At 38.0% G+C, this 17,170-nt stretch overlaps 1 protein-coding gene across 6 annotated transcripts in view; it reads left to right on the top strand.

Moving 5' to 3' along the window:
- Positions 1 to 17,170, top strand: part of CEP83 (centrosomal protein 83) — a 142,706-nt gene that overhangs the window by 54,113 nt on the left and 71,423 nt on the right. For all 6 annotated transcript variants that reach the window (XM_053662186.1, XM_053662199.1, XM_053662194.1 and 3 more), the window contains 2 exons: positions 14,261 to 14,353; positions 16,371 to 16,502. In XM_053662186.1, coding sequence (XP_053518161.1) covers positions 14,261 to 14,353; positions 16,371 to 16,502 — 225 coding nt within the window. The remainder of the gene's footprint in view (positions 1 to 14,260; positions 14,354 to 16,370; positions 16,503 to 17,170) is intronic.

The raw sequence follows: 17,170 nt of genomic DNA, 5'->3' as shown, positions 1-17,170 counted from the left end.
AATTAATTATGCTGTTACAGTTGTTCTATTCCCCCCTTCATTCCCCTCCACCCTGCCCCCCCAACCCCACCATTACCCCCCTTTAGTTTATGTCCATGTGTCTCCAGTCCTTTAGGTTCTATATTTCCCATACTATTCTTGCCCCCCCCCCCCATCTATTTTCTATCTACTGTCTATGCTACTTGTTTTCTGTACCTTCTCCCCCCGTCTCCTCCTCCCACTCCCCTGTTGCTAACCCTCCTTGAGATCTTCATTTCTATGTTTCCACTCCTGATCTAGCTGTCCTTTTAGTTTGCTTTAGTTTTAGGTGTGGTTGTTAATAACTGTGAGTTTGTTGTCCTTTCACTGTTCATGTTTCTTTAACTTCTTTTTCTTAGATAAGTCCCTTTAACATTTCATATAATAAGGGCTTGATGATGATGAACTCCTTGAATTTGGTCTTATCTGAGAAGTACCTTATCTGTCCTTCCGTTCTAAATGAAAGCTTTGCTGGGTAGAGCAATCTTGGTTGTAGAGCACTCCTCTCTGAATGGCATCAGACTGAGGGGAGGCAGTACCCTGACCTGCAGGAATTACTCTGTCCTACCCTGTGGTGCTTAAGCTAGGCTGCCAATTACAACTTGATTATATTAACAGCTAATCGGTTTAATGACTGATTGGTTTAACAACTAAGGTGGGAAATACAAAGCATCTAAAATGGGAAGACAAAGAAACAGACCCCAATGAAAGAACAAGTGAATTTTTGAGAAATAGATGAAATGGAGGCAAATAATTAATCAGATAGAGAGTTTAGAGTAATGATTATAAGGATGCTCAACAGCATGAAAAAAAGACAGAAACCATAAAGGACCAGTCAGAAATAAAGAATGCAATATCTGAAATAAATAATACATTGGAAGGAATAAACAAGTTAGATGAAGCAGAGGATAGATTCAGTGTTTTGTAAGATGAGGAGAACTTAAGAAACATCTTGGACACCATGAAGCATAACAACATCTGTATCATTGGAATATTAGAAGAGAGTGAACAGGGGATCAAGAACCTATCTGAAGAAATAATGACTGAAATTTTCCCTAATCTGGTGAAGGAAAAAGTCACACAAGTCGAAGAAACTCAAGAGAGTCCCAAACAAGTTGGACCCAAAGCGGCTTACACTGAGACACATTATAATGAAAAAGACAAGGAGAGCATTTTAACAGCCACAAGAGAAAAGCATGGAGTTACCTACAAGGAAGCACCAATTAGACTGTCATCTGATTACTCAACCGAAACATTCTAGGCCAGAAGGGAGTGGTGTGAAATATTCAAGGTAATGAAAATCAAGGACCCAACCAAGGCTATTTACTCAGCAAGGCTGTCATTTAAAGTTGAGGGAGAGGACTGCTAGTCAAGATGGTGGTAAAGGCAGACATGGCTCACCTCTTCACACAACCACAAAAAAATTACAACTAAAGTATAGAACAACTGTTCCTCAGAACCAACAGAATGAAAGTCTGATGACTACAGAATTAAAGGAACCACATCCATCCAGACTGGTAGAGGGGCATAGACGAGGAATGAGCCAGTGTCATACCCACACATAGTGGATAAAAATTCAGAAGGGATATCTTCAGAGCAAGGACTTCCAGCCACACACCAGGCACTCCAACCCAGGGCTGGGTTCCAGTGCCAGGAAGGTAAGTCCCCACAATTTCTTGCTGCAAAACCAGCAGGGATTATGTCAGTGGGAAAAACTACTGGATCCCCAAGTAATTCCTCTTAAAGAACCCACACAGTGTATCACCTACTCAAACTCACTTCCTCTGGGCTCTGGCATGGGGGTGGCAGCTTGAGGGTCACCAGTGGCATGCAAGGGGAGGCTGAAGTGTCTGGCATCAAGGTGAGCAGAAGCAATTTTCTCTTTTCTAGACCCCTTCTCCACAGAGCTCATGGACTGGTGCCATATCTAAGATTACATCAATCTGGCTAACACTGTTTGACCCACCTTGGAGATCCTCAGAGACTCTGCCCCACCCAATTTACGGACCCACCCAAGCTGCTTTTCCATATGAATAGCTGGTCTTGGTTTAGCTTCAAAACTTCCTAATTCCTCTCAAATAGCAGCTGGCTTCATTGAGCATCAGGTCCAGCACTAGCAGCCTAGAGTCACAGCTTGGCTTTATGTGGGAATCTCTAAGCCCAGCACAAGTAGCAGTCATCTCAGATTGCTTAATAGATCAGGCAGGGTGGCCCCATCCAAAACACAAGTGAGGACTGCTCTTGGCCTGCACCATTTGGGAAACCATGGGGCCAGCACACCCAGTAGATAGCTACAGACCACAGTGGAACAGCAGCACCCTGCCTCTGCACAGCTGATTCTCCATAGAGGGTAGAGGTTGTCGGTAAGTGGTCACAGCCAATCCTTGCAGCTGATAGGCCTTGGTAAATCCCTCCCATTGACCTTCTAGCAGGAACCAAGGCTCATCTACAAAAGGAGTGTATACTCAGTCCTGATGAAGAGTGCACCTCAAGTACCCAGCTTAGGTGTTAGGGGAGGCTTGCCATTGGACCCTACAGGACACTTACTACATTAGGCCATGCCACCAAGACACAGAGTCAAAGCAGCTTTACCTAATAGTTAGAAACAAGCACAGGGAGGCTCTCAAAACAAGAAGACAAAGAAACATGGCTGAAATGAAAGGACACGTCAAAACTCCAGAAAAAAGAGCTAAACAAAGTGGTGATAAGCAATCAGATACAGAGTTCAAAACACTGGTTATAAGGATGCTCAAGGAAGTTAGTGAGGACCTTAACAGCATAAAAAAGATCCAGTTAGAAATGAAGGATACACTAATTGAAATAAAGAACAGGGAAACAAGAGTAGACTGGGTGAAGCCAAGAATCAAATCAATGATTTGGAACATAAGGAAGAAAAACAGTCAGGACAACAAAGAAAAGAGAACTCTCAAAACAAGGATAGTATAAAGCAGCCTGTGGGACAGCTTTAAGAAATCCAATATTCACTACATGGGGATGCCAGAAGGAGGGAAAAAAAGCAAGAAATTAGAAATCTATTTGAAAAAATAATGAAACCTCCCTAATTTGGTGAAGGAAATAGACATGCAAGTCCAGGAAGTATAAAGGGTCCCCCCAAAAGTAGCTGCAAAGAGACCTGCCCCAAGATATATCATAATTAAAGTGCCAAAGGTTAAAGATAATGAGGTGGAGGATGTGGGAGAATGGGTAAGAGATGAGGGGATTAAGAAGTACAAATAGGTAGTTACAGAGTACCCATGGGGGTGTGAAGTACAGTATGGGAAAGGGAATAGCCAAAGAACTTACATGCATAGTCTGTGGACATGAACAAGGGTGGGCAGATTGCCTGAGGGAGTGGGGGCTGCTGGCTGGAATGGTGCAAAGGGGTAATAAGCAGGACAACTGTAATAATATAATCAATAAAATATAAATAAGAAATAAAGTCTAAGGAGAAATAAGGAGCTTCCCGTAAAAGAAAAAGTTAAAGGAATTTGTTAACATCAAATCAGTATTGCAACAAATGTTAACGGGCATGCTTTAAGAGGAAGAAGAAGGAGAAGAGAAAAAAAATGTAAGAAAATAGTCTAACAATAAAATGGTACTACATGTCTGTCCATCAATAATCTTCTTAAATATAAATGGCTTAAATGCTTTGATCAAAAGATAGAGGGTAACAATGGATAAGAAAAGAACCATTTATATGCTGCCCCTAAGGGACCCATCTCAGATGGATAGACACACACAGACTAAAAGTAATTCAACATCAAGAAAAAAACAACCCAACTGGATTAGAACAAGGGCAAAGGACCTGAATAGACACTTCTCCAAGGAGGACATACACATGGCCAGTAGACATATGAAAAGATGCTCAATGTCACTAAGCATCAGAGAATGCAAATTAAAACCACAGTAAGAGATCTCACACCTGTCAGAATGGATATCAGTAAATTAACAAATAACAAATGGTGAGGATGTGGAGAAAGGGGAACTCTTTTTGCACTGTTGGTGGGAATGCAGTCTGTTGCAGCCACTGTAGAAAACTGTATGGAATTTCCTCAAAAAACTAAAAATGAAACTGTCTCTTGACCCAGAAATACCACTGCTGGAATTATACCCTCAGAATCTTGAAACACTAACTGAAATAACCAATGCACTATAATGTTCATAGCAGCACAATTTACAATAGCCAAGGGCTGGAAACAACCTAGGGGCTCGTCAGTAAATGGGTGGATCAAAAACTGTGGTGCATTCCATTTACGCAATGGAATATTGTGCATCAGAAAGACAGAAGGAGCTCCTACCAATCATGACAGCCTGTATGGAACTGAGGAGCATTATACTAAGTGAAGTAAGCCAGGCAGGGAAAGACAAATACCATGTGATCTCACCTATAAGTAGAAACTAATCAACAAAACAAACAAGCAAGTAAAATATAACCAGAGACATGGAAATAAAGAACAAACTGACAGTAACCAGAGAGGAGGTGGGAGGGGGATAATGGGGAAAAGAATGGAAAGGGTTGTCAAGGAACATGTATAAAGGACCTATGGTCAAAGCCAAAGGAGAGAAGGATTGAGGGTGGGAGGTGGGGTGGGTGGAAGAGGGGAAAGTGGTGGCGGGAAAATGGAAACAACTGTACTTGAACAACAATTTAAAAAATTAAATAAAGAAAAGTAATGGGTTGGAAAAATATTTCATGTAAATGGAAAACAAAACAAAGCTGTGGTAGCAGTATTTATATCTGACAAAATAGACTTTAAAACGAAGGCTATAGTAGGAGACGAAAAAAGGATACTACATAATGATAAAGGGAACAATCCAATAACCCTAGCAATACAACCCTAGTAAACCTTTATACACCCAATATAGGAACATCTAAATCTGTAAAGCAAATCTTGATGGACATAAAGGGAGAGATTAACAGAAATACAGTAATAGTTGGGGATTTTAACACCCCATTAACTTCAATGGATAGGTCTTCCAGGCAGAAATTCAACAAGGAGACAGCAGCCTTAAATGTGACAGTAGATCAAACGGACTTAATTGATATCTTCAGAGCATTTCACTCCAAAGAAGCAGAATATACAATTCAAGGACACATAGAATGTTTCCTAAAATAGACAACATGTTAGAACATAAAATAAGTTTCAATAAATTTAAGAAGATTGAAATCATATCAAGCATCTTCTCTGACCTTAATGCTATGAAACTAGAAATCAATCACAAGAACACTGAAAAACATGCAAAAACATGGAGGCTAATACCATGTTATTAAACAGTGAATAGGTTAACAAGGAGATCAACGAAGAAATCAAAAGATACCTTGAAACAAATGAAAATGAGGACACAATAACCCAAAATTTGTGGGACACTGGAAAAACAATCTGAAAAGGGAAAGTCATAGCACTACAGGCCTATCTCAAAAAAAAAAAAAAGAAAAAGAAAAATCTCAAATAAACAATCTAACTTCACACTATTAGAAACTTGAGAAAGAACAACAAACGGAGCCCAAAGTGAGTAGAAGTAAGGGTATTCCACATAAATATCAGAGCAGAAATAAATGAAATAGAGACTAAAAAATGATACAAAAGATCATTGAATCAAAGAGCTGGTTCTTTGAAAAGATAAACAAAATAGACAAACCTTTAACCAGAATTATCAAGAAAAAAGGACCCAAGTAAATAAAATCAGAAATGAGAATGGAGAAGTAACAACTGACAGCAAAGAAATACAAAGGATGGTCAGAAAATATTATGAGCTAACAAACTGGACAACCTGGATGAAATGAATAAATTCCTAGAAATGTACAATATTCCCAAACTACATAAGGAAGAATCAAAAAATCTGAATATCCAGATTACACCTAATGAAAATGAAGCAGTAATCAAAAATCTCCAAACAGTCGAAAGCCCTGGATCAGATAGCTTCACAGGTAAATTTTACCAAACATTCTGAGAACTACCACCTATCCTTCTCAAACTATTTTATAAAATTCAAGTGGAGAGAAGGCTCCCAAACTTCTTTTATGAGGCCAGCATTATCCTAATTCTAAAACCAGATAATGACACTATAAAGAATGAAAATCATAGGCCAATATTCCTGATGAGCACAGATGCTAAAATACTCAGTAAAATATTAGCAAACCAAATATAGCTATGCATCAAAAAGATCATATACCCTGATAAATAGTATTTATTTGGGAATGCATCAAAAATATCATATACCCTGATAAATGGTATTTATTCAGGAATGCAAGGTTGATACATTTGCAAATCAATAAATGTTATTCACCACGTAAACAAAATGAAAGATAAAAGTCATATGATCATAACAATAGATACAGAAAAAGCTTTTGATAAAATCCAGCACCAATTATGGTCAAAATTGTGAACAAAGTGGGAACAGAGGGACTATACCTAAACATAATAAAGCCCATATATGGCAAATCCACTGCCAGCGTCATACTCAATGTTCAAAAAACAAAACTGTTCCCCTTAAGATTCAAAACAAGACAGGGGTGTCCACTTTCACCTTTCTTATTCAATATAATACTTGGAAATCCTAGCCACAGCATTCAGACTAGAAGAAGAAATAAAAAGCATCCAAATTGGAATAGAAGAAGTAAAACTCTTTATTTGCTAATGACATGACACTGTACACAGAGAACTCTAAGATTCCACTGAGAAACTACTAGACCTGATAAAAGAATTCAGCGAAGTAGCAGTATAGAAAATTAATGTGCAGAAATCAGAGTTGCATTTTTACATGCCAATAACAAACTAACAGAAAAGGAAACGAAGAAAATAGTCCCATTCACAATTGCTTCAAAAAGAATGAAATACTTAGGAATAAACCTAACCAAGGATGTAAAAGACCTGTATTTGGAAAATTATGGCACTAAAGAAAGAAATTTGAAGAATATACATATAAGTGGAAGCATATACTGTGTTCATGGATAGGAAGAATTAACATCATTGAAGTATCCATACTACCCAAAGCAATCTGTAGATTGAATGTAATTCCTATCAAAATTCCAATGATAAATTTCAGAGAACTAGAACAAAATTTCAAAAATTTATATGGAACCACAAAAGCCCCTACATAGCAACAGTAATCCTAAGAAGGAAGAACAAAGTTGGAAGAATCATGCTACCTAATATCAAACTATACTAAGGCCATAGTAATTAAAACAGCCTTGTACTGGCATAAAAACAGACACATAGATCATTGGAACAGAATACAGAGCCCCCAAAATAAGCCCACACCATTACAGTCAATCAATATTCAGCAGAGGAAGCAAGCACATGTAGTGGGCTAAAGGTAGTTTTTCAGTAAATGGTTTGGGGAGAGTTGAACACATACTTGCAGAAAAGTGAAACTAGACCACTTTCTTATACCCCACACAAGAATAAATTCAAAGTTAATCAAAGACTTAAATGACAGTCTGAAACCATAAAAATCCCAGAAGAAAATGGGCAGAAAATTTTCAGATACTGCTTGTAGAAATTTTTTTTCAGGTATATCTCAGATAAGGGAAACAAAAGGAAAAATAAACAAACGAGACTACATCAAACTAAAAACTTTCTACATAGTAAAGGAAAATATCAACAAAATAAAAAGACACCCCACAGAATGGGAGAACATATTTGCTGTTACGTCTGATAAAAGGTTAGTACCCAAAATTTATAAAGTACTTGCAAAACTGAACAACAACAACAACAAAAAAGCAAACAACTTGACTGAAATATGGCAGGCAAAGAACCTGAGAGTAGACACTTCTCTATAGAGGACATACAGATGGCCAACAGACATATGAAAAGATGCTCAGTGTCACTAATCATCAGGGACATGCAAATGAAAACCACAGTGAGATCCCACCTCACACCAGTTAGAATGGCCATCAGTAAATCAAACAACAAGTGCTGGTCAGGATGTAGAGAAAGGAGAACCCTTTTCCACGGTTGGTGGGGATTCAGACTGATGCAACCACTGTGGAAAGCAGTATGGAGATCTCTTAAAAAATTAAAAATGGATCTGCCTTTAGACCCAGTGATCCCACTTGTGGCAATTTATCCTAAGGAACCCAAAACACTAATTTGAAAGGACATAATCACCCCTGTGTTCATTTCAGTGTTATTTACAATTGCCAAGATATGGAAGCCATCTGAGTGTCCATCAATAGATAAGTGGATAAAACAACTTTGGGACTTTTACACATTTTTTACAGGTGTAAAAAAAAGAACAAAATTTTACCCTTTGCAACAGTATGGATGGACCTGGATAACATTATATAAGTGAAGTAAGCCAGTCAGCAAAAGAAAAATACCATATAATTTTATATGTGGAATCTAATGAACAAACTAACAAGCAAAAGGAAAAACAGACTCATAGATGGAGAACAGAAGGCAGCTATTGGGCAGGGAGATTTGGGGGTGTGGTGATTGTGCCAAAAGGAAAACAGACTCATTGATATGGACAACAGTGTGGTGATTCCTCTTTTAAAAGCATTACCCACAATAGCATCACCATACCTAAAAGTACTTAAGTAATAGTATTTCTTACCTCTATAAGAAGACTAAATGGTAATGGAAAAAGTGTAATAAAGATTAAAGAATTTTAAAAAATGGTTTGTATGCTACATTGGACTAACAGTCATAAGACAGAAGTTGTTTATCACCTTGTTAACCATTATAGAAGTTGTTTAGGGTAAGGTGTCCTAGACTGCAGGGCGGGTGTTGTGGGAGGTAAATAACAAAGAGAGGACTTCTGGCCAAGATGGAGGCATAGGTAGACACAGTGTGCCTCCTCGCACAACCAAAATAAGAACAATGACAATTTAGAAACAAAATAACAGCCAGAACTGACAGAAAATTGAACTGTATGGAAGTTGAACAGCTAAGGAGTTGAAATAGACACATTTATTCAAATCGGTAGGCAGGGCAGAGTCGGGTGGCTGAGCAGAGAGGGGTCATGGCACAAGAAGTGGTGACGCCAGGTGTGCAAGGCACCCACAGCGCACTAGACAGCAGTGGGCAGACCCTGGGCGTGCAGGTAGTGGCTGGCAGACCCAGCGAGGAAGTGATTGGGAAGTGAGGCACTGTGTGCAAGGCAGCTGGCTGGTCAGGTGGTGGTTCCACATTTGCACACAGATAAACCAGGTGAAACTGAGGAGTGAGACACGCAACCCAGGGTCCCAGCACAGGGAAATAAAGCCTCAAAACACCAATTGAAAACACCTGTGGTGGTTGAGGTACAGGGAGAGACTCCCAGCCTCACAGGAGAGTTCATTGGAGAGACCCACCAGGTCCCAGGATGTACACAAGCCCACCCGCACGGGAATCAGCACCAGAAAGGCTCAGTTTGCTTGGGGGAAGTGGTGGAAGGGACTGAGGTCTGACTGAGAGTGGAGCAAGCACCATTGTTCCCTCTCTGACCCTGCCCCCACATACAGCGTCACAATCCAGTGACTGGGTTGCTCCCCCACAGGAGGGAACACCTAAGGCTCTGCCCCTCATACCTAACAGACACGAGAAGACCAAAAAAAAATAAATAAATAAATAAAAAGGCCAAATGGAAGACCAGATCAAAGCTTCAGAACAAACACAACTAAGCAACCAAGAGATAGCCAACCTATCAGATACACAGTTCAAAGCACTGGTGATCAGGATGCTCACAGAATTGGTTGAGTTTGGTCACAAATTAGATGAAAAAATGAAGGCTATGCTAAGTGAAATAAAGGAACATGCACAGGGAACCAGTAGTGATGGGAAGAAAACTGTGACTCAGATCAATGCAGTGGACTAGAAGGAAGAAAAAAATGACCAAACAGAAAAGAAGGAAGAAACAAAAATTCAGAAAAAGGAGGAGAGGCTTAGGAACCTCCAGGACATCTTTAAATGTTCCAACATCCAAATTATAGGGGTACCAGAAGGAGAAGAGGAACAGCAACAAGTGGAAAACATCTTTGAACAAATAATAAAGGAGAACTTCCCCAGTCTGGCAAAGGCAATAGACTTCCAGGAAGTCCAGGAAGCTCAGAGAGTCCCAAAGAAGTTGGACCCAAGAAGGGACACACCAAGGCACATCATAATTATATTAGCCAAGATAAAAACTAAGGAGATAATCCTAGAAGCAGCAAGAGATAAGGCAATAGTTACCTACAAAGGAGTTCCGATGAGACTGTCAGCTGATTTCTCAAAAGAGACTTTACAGGCAAGAGAGGGCTGGAAAGAGGTATTCCAAGTCATGAAAGAAAAGGACCTACATCCAAGATTGCTCTATCCAGCAAAGATTTCATTTATAATGGAAGGGCAGATAAAGTGCTTCTCAGATAAGGTCAAGTTCAAGGAGTTCGTCATCACCAAGCCCTTATTTTATAAAATGTTAAAGGGACTTGTCTAAGAAAAAGAAGATAAAAAACATGTATAGTAAAATGACAGCAAACTCAACAATTATTAGTAACCATACTAAAACAAACTAAGCAAACCAAACAGGAACAGAACCACAGAAATGGAGATCACATGGAGGGTTAGCAACAGGGGAGTGGGAGGAGGAGAGAGGAGAAAAAGTTACAGAGAATAAGTAGCATAGATGGTAGGTAGAAAATAGATACAGGGAGGGCAAGAATAGTATGGGAAATGTAGAAGTTAAAGAACTTAAGACACATGGACATGAACTAAAGGGGAATGTGGGTGGGAGAGGGTGTGCAGGGTGGAGGGGAATGAAGGGGGGGAAATGGGACAACTGCAATGGCATAATCAATAAAATATATTTAAAAATAACCAATTATAGCAGAAAGAATAATAGCATACAATGAGTATGAGTTACAAGATATATAGCTTTTACTTCTGCACATCACAATAACCTAGTAACATGCATTTTTAAGATGCTTTTTTACCACAAAGCGAATGACCAATTGAAACCAAGGGCCCTGATTTAATATTAGATTAGCCAAAAAGTCTGTTTAGTTTTTTTCATAAAACAAAGGCAGTTTTTCATGTTCGCCAGTCACTTTGTTGATTTGGCTATTTTGAGTATGTCGGCTATCTTCTGTGCAGTATGATATTGATTGTTCTTGTTGTCTCAATTTGACTGGTACCAACTTCAACTGGTCTTCCAACGGTGGAGCATCGTCCAACAAGATACGAAACCTTGCAATCACTTTAAGAGGTTTGTGCAGTCACAGCACCTTCTCCATACACTGCACAAACTTTTTTTTTTTTTGCATTTCAGTTGCATTTTTACCTTTTTTGAAATAATACAGCACAATATGCCAAAAATGTGTGTATTTTCTTCCATATTTAATATTACAGTGACTACACAAAAATTTACCTATTTTTGTAAGTTTTTTTGCACACTGATATGACAGCTGTCACAATACAATCTAATAAAATTGTTTTTGAACAACTACTAATTGGTACTAGAACCATCTTACAGAAAAAACCAATGAAACCTTCATTTACCCAGTATGTAGCCAATCTGTAGCCCCAGCCCATTCAGTGTTTTAACGGCATGCCCTGTAAGCCTCAGCCCTGAGACTATTCATTAACTCCCTGAGGCAGTCAGAAACAGTGACTGCCTTGACCAGAGTCACAAGTTAGGGGTTTTTGTTAAGCTAAAGATAACATCATGGCTAAATTGTAATTAGGTCCTGATCCCTGAAGCTCAACAATCTCCTGGCCACATTCTCATGAAGCCAGTCTGGAAGTCTACCAAGACCTAGAATAAGGATATACTGCCCTCATCTCACTCTTGACCAATTACCAAGACCAATGGCCCCAAACCCCTTACTCATGATGATCTGTGATTTTTACTTTATAAAACTCTTTGTAAACTATCAAGGATTTTGGGCTTTTGAGCATTAGCTTTCTGTTCTTCTCAGTGGTGCCAATATCCAGTCTTTCTCTACTGCAGTTCTTGGTGTTTAGTCTTTGGCTCTGTTGGTGTGGGTAGATAAACTCTTTCTGTTTGGTAATATAGATCTTTATTATATACAAGGCAATTCCTCTTTTAAAAGCATTGCCCACAATAGTATCACCATACCTAAAAGTACTTAAGGAATAATATTTCTTACTTTCTTTAATCCTCACCATAGTATACATTTATTGATTTTAGAGAGGAAAGGGGATGCAGAGAGAGAGAAACATCAATGTAAGAGAAACATTGAACTGTTGCCTCCTGTATACATTCCAACCGGGGATTGAACTTGCAGCCTTTTGGTGTATGGGACGATGCTTCAAGCAGCTGAGCCACCTGGCTAGGGTGGAATAATATTTCTTAATACTATATCTTTGTTGAGATTCCCGTAATATTATATCTTTGTTGAGGTTCCCTGTAGTTTTTGCTTATTTATTTATTTTTAAAGTTGGTTTGTTTGAAACCAGATAAAATAAGGTTTACCTGTTCATCTTTTTTTTTTTTTTAATTATCATCCCTCCTCATTTTAAACTCTTGATGCTGTCACCCAGATTATTGACATCATAAACCAGATTTTTGCGAGAGCTTTCTGTCTGGTTTCTCTAACCCCATTCACTGCCTCTTTTTTTCCACAGCCAGCAATTCTCTTCCCACCAAAGCTTTTGATCCATTTGGCTTCTTCCTAAAATATATATGTGGAGATGCCATTTTTAGGCTTAAAAACTTTCAGTGATAAGCAAAGTACAAAAATGTTTAGTATGCTTTCGAACTTCTTATGGGAAGATATAATGCTTCCTGTGTGGGGGGCTCTGCCCACAGGTTCCCCCCCCCCACCCCCAGCCACCATGGATGAGAATAAATCTACCAAGACAGGATCTGTTTGGGGAGGAAAGGTGGCCAATCTCTCAAAGGAGAAGAGCTAAGAGCCTTTTCCTCAGTGGGCTTTTATTGGCTTTCTATTTGCACAGGAATACAGGTAAAGCTCATTAACCATTGTCAGGCAGTAAGGATCAAACAATAGATAACATGCAAAGAACTCTGCGGGCTTATTTTGAGTCAGGTTCAGATAACAAAAGGGGCATAAAACTTTAAGAAACAAACTCATATTGTGCTCTGACCCTTGTCAGAAAATTGAGAACATTCTTACCAAAGCAGGTTTCACAGGGTTTTATGCATTCTTTCTTAGGCTTGATTGCCCCAGGGAACCTGCCCTCCAGGGCTGCACTGCCCTCTGTCACTGTTTCCCGTTTAAATCAGGCAGGGGAAGTAAGGCAACCAAGAGATTAGGAGACTTCTTGAAGCTTTGTTTCCTTAGTGTCTTATGGACCCAGGTTCTTTTACTCACCTTTAGCCATGGGGGTTCACAGCTTCTGAAACCAGGCGGGGCAATTTCCAACATTTCTGTGAATTTCTGTAATCCTTAGGTTAGACTCTATGCTTTAGTATTTTTAAAGAAGGGGATGATAATACAGCTACATTGTGTATTATGATAGGGATTAAAGAAGTTAATGCATGTGAGATATTTTAAACCATGTATTATATAGATAGTAGTATGTTACACAATGCTTTATACTTTGTACATAGTAGGCATTCATTCAGTAAAATGTTTAGAAATTTCGAATATTGGTGAATAAATGTATGAATTAAATGAAACATTATTCTTAGTTTTCAGAAATTAATGTAAGAGCAAAGTAGGGGGTTTTTTTTTACAACCAATATTTGTTCATTCAAGAAACTATAATCGAGTGGTGTCTATGTGTCAGGCAGTAGTGTGAAGTGTTGTGAACACCATGGTGAATAAAGACAGTGTGTGCCCTCAAGAAACTTACTAAAATACTGAATTACTCTATCAGTGCTGGGCTTCATAAAGAGTGTAACAGGAAGGAACCTTTGAATTCGTTTTGGCAATCAGAATAAAAAGTAGCCTATTCTGATTGAAAATAAGTCTGAAGAATGCTCTATGGTATACCAAATTATTATACCTTTATTTAGTTTACTTTAGAAAACAGACTATCAGCCATTGTATCCAACATTATAAGCTTAGTTGCCAGCATAGTTATTTCTCACAATCACAATGATAATAATTAGTGAGTCTTGACCTCATGTTAATAGAATTTTTGACATCTCTGAGAGCCTGAAATTGACTTAAATTATTGTTTCAGATAATGGTTCTATTTATGTAGTGATTACTCTAAAATTAAGTATGTTATAAAATTTCTATGACTTGCATTTTAGTCATAATTAGGAGATAGAGTGAAATTTGAGAAATTCTTGATCCTAATATTTGTGATTTTACATATAGAATCATTTGTATTTTTCTACACATTAGGTATTAACTCCACAAAACTTGGAATTGTTAAGAGCCCAAATACAACAAGAATTAGAAACTCCAATGAGAGAGCGTTTTAGGAGTCTGGATGAAGTAAGTAATTTATACAGAAAGAACTGTTCGTTTATCTTTATATGACTGTGAAAATTTGTTTGATGAAGAGCAGCATTTCCCTACCTGAAAGCCCTGCAGTGGCTACCCTTTCACGCAGAGTCCGTACAGTGGCCGTTAAGGCTGCACAGGATCAGACCCCATTACCTCCCTGATTTTCTTTTCCGCATCCACGTTAGCCTCATTGATGCCGCTTTGATATTCTAGAAATGGTACAATTCAAGAGTCTTTGCCCTAGCTGTTGCTTTTAGCTTGAACACTCTCCTTCCAGATATCTCATGGCCAGCCTCTCTATATCACCTTCTAAGTGAGGGCTACTTTGACCAATCCCTGCCCCCACTTAATATGCCAACTTGCCTGTTCCATCCGTCTTTAGCCCTTTGGATCCCCATTTACCCTCCTATACATTTTTATTTTCTCTAGTACTTACCATTTTCTGATATGTATAATATTCATTGTGCTTATTATTTTTGTAGTCTCTTTTACTACCTCTAGAAATGTAAACTGCACTGGAGGAGGAACTTTATCTGTTTTGCTCACTGTTATATTCCAAGTTCCTTGAACAGTCCCTAGCCTGCAGTAGGTGCTCAATTAATATTCACTGAATGAAAGAATGAATTTAATGCCATCTAAGAAAAGTAAAAATTTGATATAATTTTCCTACAGATTGTGATTAATTTTATATGAAGCCTTGGTTTAATATGACTAAATATTTAATAAAGGCGACAGGAAAAGATAATAGATATTAAATATGGTAGGTACTATACTAAATATTTTATATATGTTACCTTATTTGACAGATATACTGGGCCTTGTACATATAAGTGAGTATTGTCCCCTTCAAAATGGACCCCTTTGGAAAACTGTAGGCTAGTAATGTTGCCATTGCATAAAATAATTGTGGATCTTGTTCTATAAGTGGCTTACTGGCTTAAATCATCTTTTGAATATTCTCCTAATGGATAATCAAAGCATTATAACTTTGGGAGTAGGTTTAATTTTTGGATATGAACAAAATTGGTTAGACCCAAGTGATCAAGTTAAGTAACAACATTTTTTAAAATTTCCAAACAAAAAGGAGAAAGGACTCGTGGACATGGGCAACAGTGTGGTGTTTGCTGGGAGAGGGGATAGAAAGGGACTAAAGAATAATGGGGTAAAATGCAATAAAGATTAAATTAAAAAAATACCAAAACAAAGTATGTCTCTACTAAAATCACAAAACCCATTTCCCTGGTTTGTGAACTGGCTTAGAAGAGAAATCTTTTGACTGAATTATTTCCAGGGAGCTGAGTATTTTAGGAGCCTTCCTTATTACTGTATATCCTGGTGTATGTCAAAGTAGTGTCTCCTCCTCCTTTCTGTTCTGTTATTTAGAATGAGATTCAGAATGCCACCGACTTTCACAGTGTTAGGAAATGGGGTTGGAGCGTACCAGGGGATGCATGTGTTCCTGGTTAGTTGCGAAAGTTGGTGCTTCATATATTCTTCAGACTGATATATCAGGTTTAACTATTATTGTAATATTTGAACCTGAAGTTATTGTACTAAATATTAATCTTTTATGTACTTTGAATTCATTCTGTCTGACTTTTAGGAGTATTTTTTTGTTTTATCATCAAATTAATTTTTAAGCTGTTACATTTGAAAGGTGTGTTATGTTTTTAAATGTGATTTTCTTAAGTCTAGCGGTCAGAACTTCTGATATGCTATATACATTTCTGTACATTTTTTATTATTATGAGAACCAGTGAGGAAGTAAGGTTGAGTGGTAATTGGCTTTATCAGCGCCTTTTCAGGAATGTGCTAATTTTGTGTGTAGCATACTTGTTATCAGAACTTTTCCGAGGTTTATTTATACTTCTGTTAAACTTAGTTTTACATTTATAATTGCTCTGAGTATAATGTAATTTAAAATTATATTTGCAAAAGTAATTTTGGGGGTAAATATAAATTTCATTTATAATTTGTGATAAATTGCAATCTTCTTTTAACTTAGGAAGTTGAAAAGTATAGAGCTGAATATAATAAGCTTCGCTATGAACATACATTTCTCAAATCAGAATTTGAACACCAGAAAGAAGAATTTGCACGTATTTTAGAAGGAGAAAAAATAAAATATGAATTAGAGGTGAGTGATTGACTATAATAGTTGTTATCTTTCTAGTCAATAAAACTTTATGATTATATATTTTTCATAAATCCTGTTAGTGCTGATGCCATAATTAGTGTTATTAATTAATGATAAAGTATTTGTCATGCTTTCTGTCTGCTTGATAGTACTATTTTTGTGTGAATGTTCTTTTTGACTGTTAGATTTTTATACTCTTTGCTGCCTTTATTTTGCTCAAATCAATGGTGATGGTCTCTTTTCTCCCATAGCCACAGAGGACTTCTCTCTTTGCAAATATAGTTGTCCGTGTGATTCCCCATTTAGCAGTGTCCCCGTCTCTTTCTTGGAACCATACCACAACCAGGGGAGCTCTGGCTGTCAGCCAACGAACCTTGTTTCCACTGGTGTCAAGAAAGGGTTTGTACCTGACCGTGTGCCCGTCAACTTGTAGGAGCTGTGCTTCGTTCTTCGGCATCAGCAGCAACATCCTCTCTGCTGCCTACGACGTGCACTCCCACTCTGTCTCTGTTTCTCTGGGCAGCCTTTCCACTTGTTTTGTGGTTTGTCTCCTAATATTTCCAAAAATGGGGTTTGTGTTTCTCATTCTTTATGTTGCTTTTAGATGAACTTTCAGGATGGAGAGAAATACCAATTTTATCCTGGTATTGTCAAGTAACAAATATAAT

This window comes from Artibeus jamaicensis, unplaced genomic scaffold (assembly GCF_021234435.1).
Source record: "Artibeus jamaicensis isolate MK-2021 breed Jamaican fruit bat unplaced genomic scaffold, CSHL_Jam_final contig_1028, whole genome shotgun sequence".
Lineage (NCBI taxonomy): Eukaryota > Metazoa > Chordata > Mammalia > Chiroptera > Phyllostomidae > Artibeus > Artibeus jamaicensis.
The sequence above is the reverse complement of the archived record's forward strand: the minus strand, read 5'-3'. Positions and strand labels throughout refer to the sequence as shown.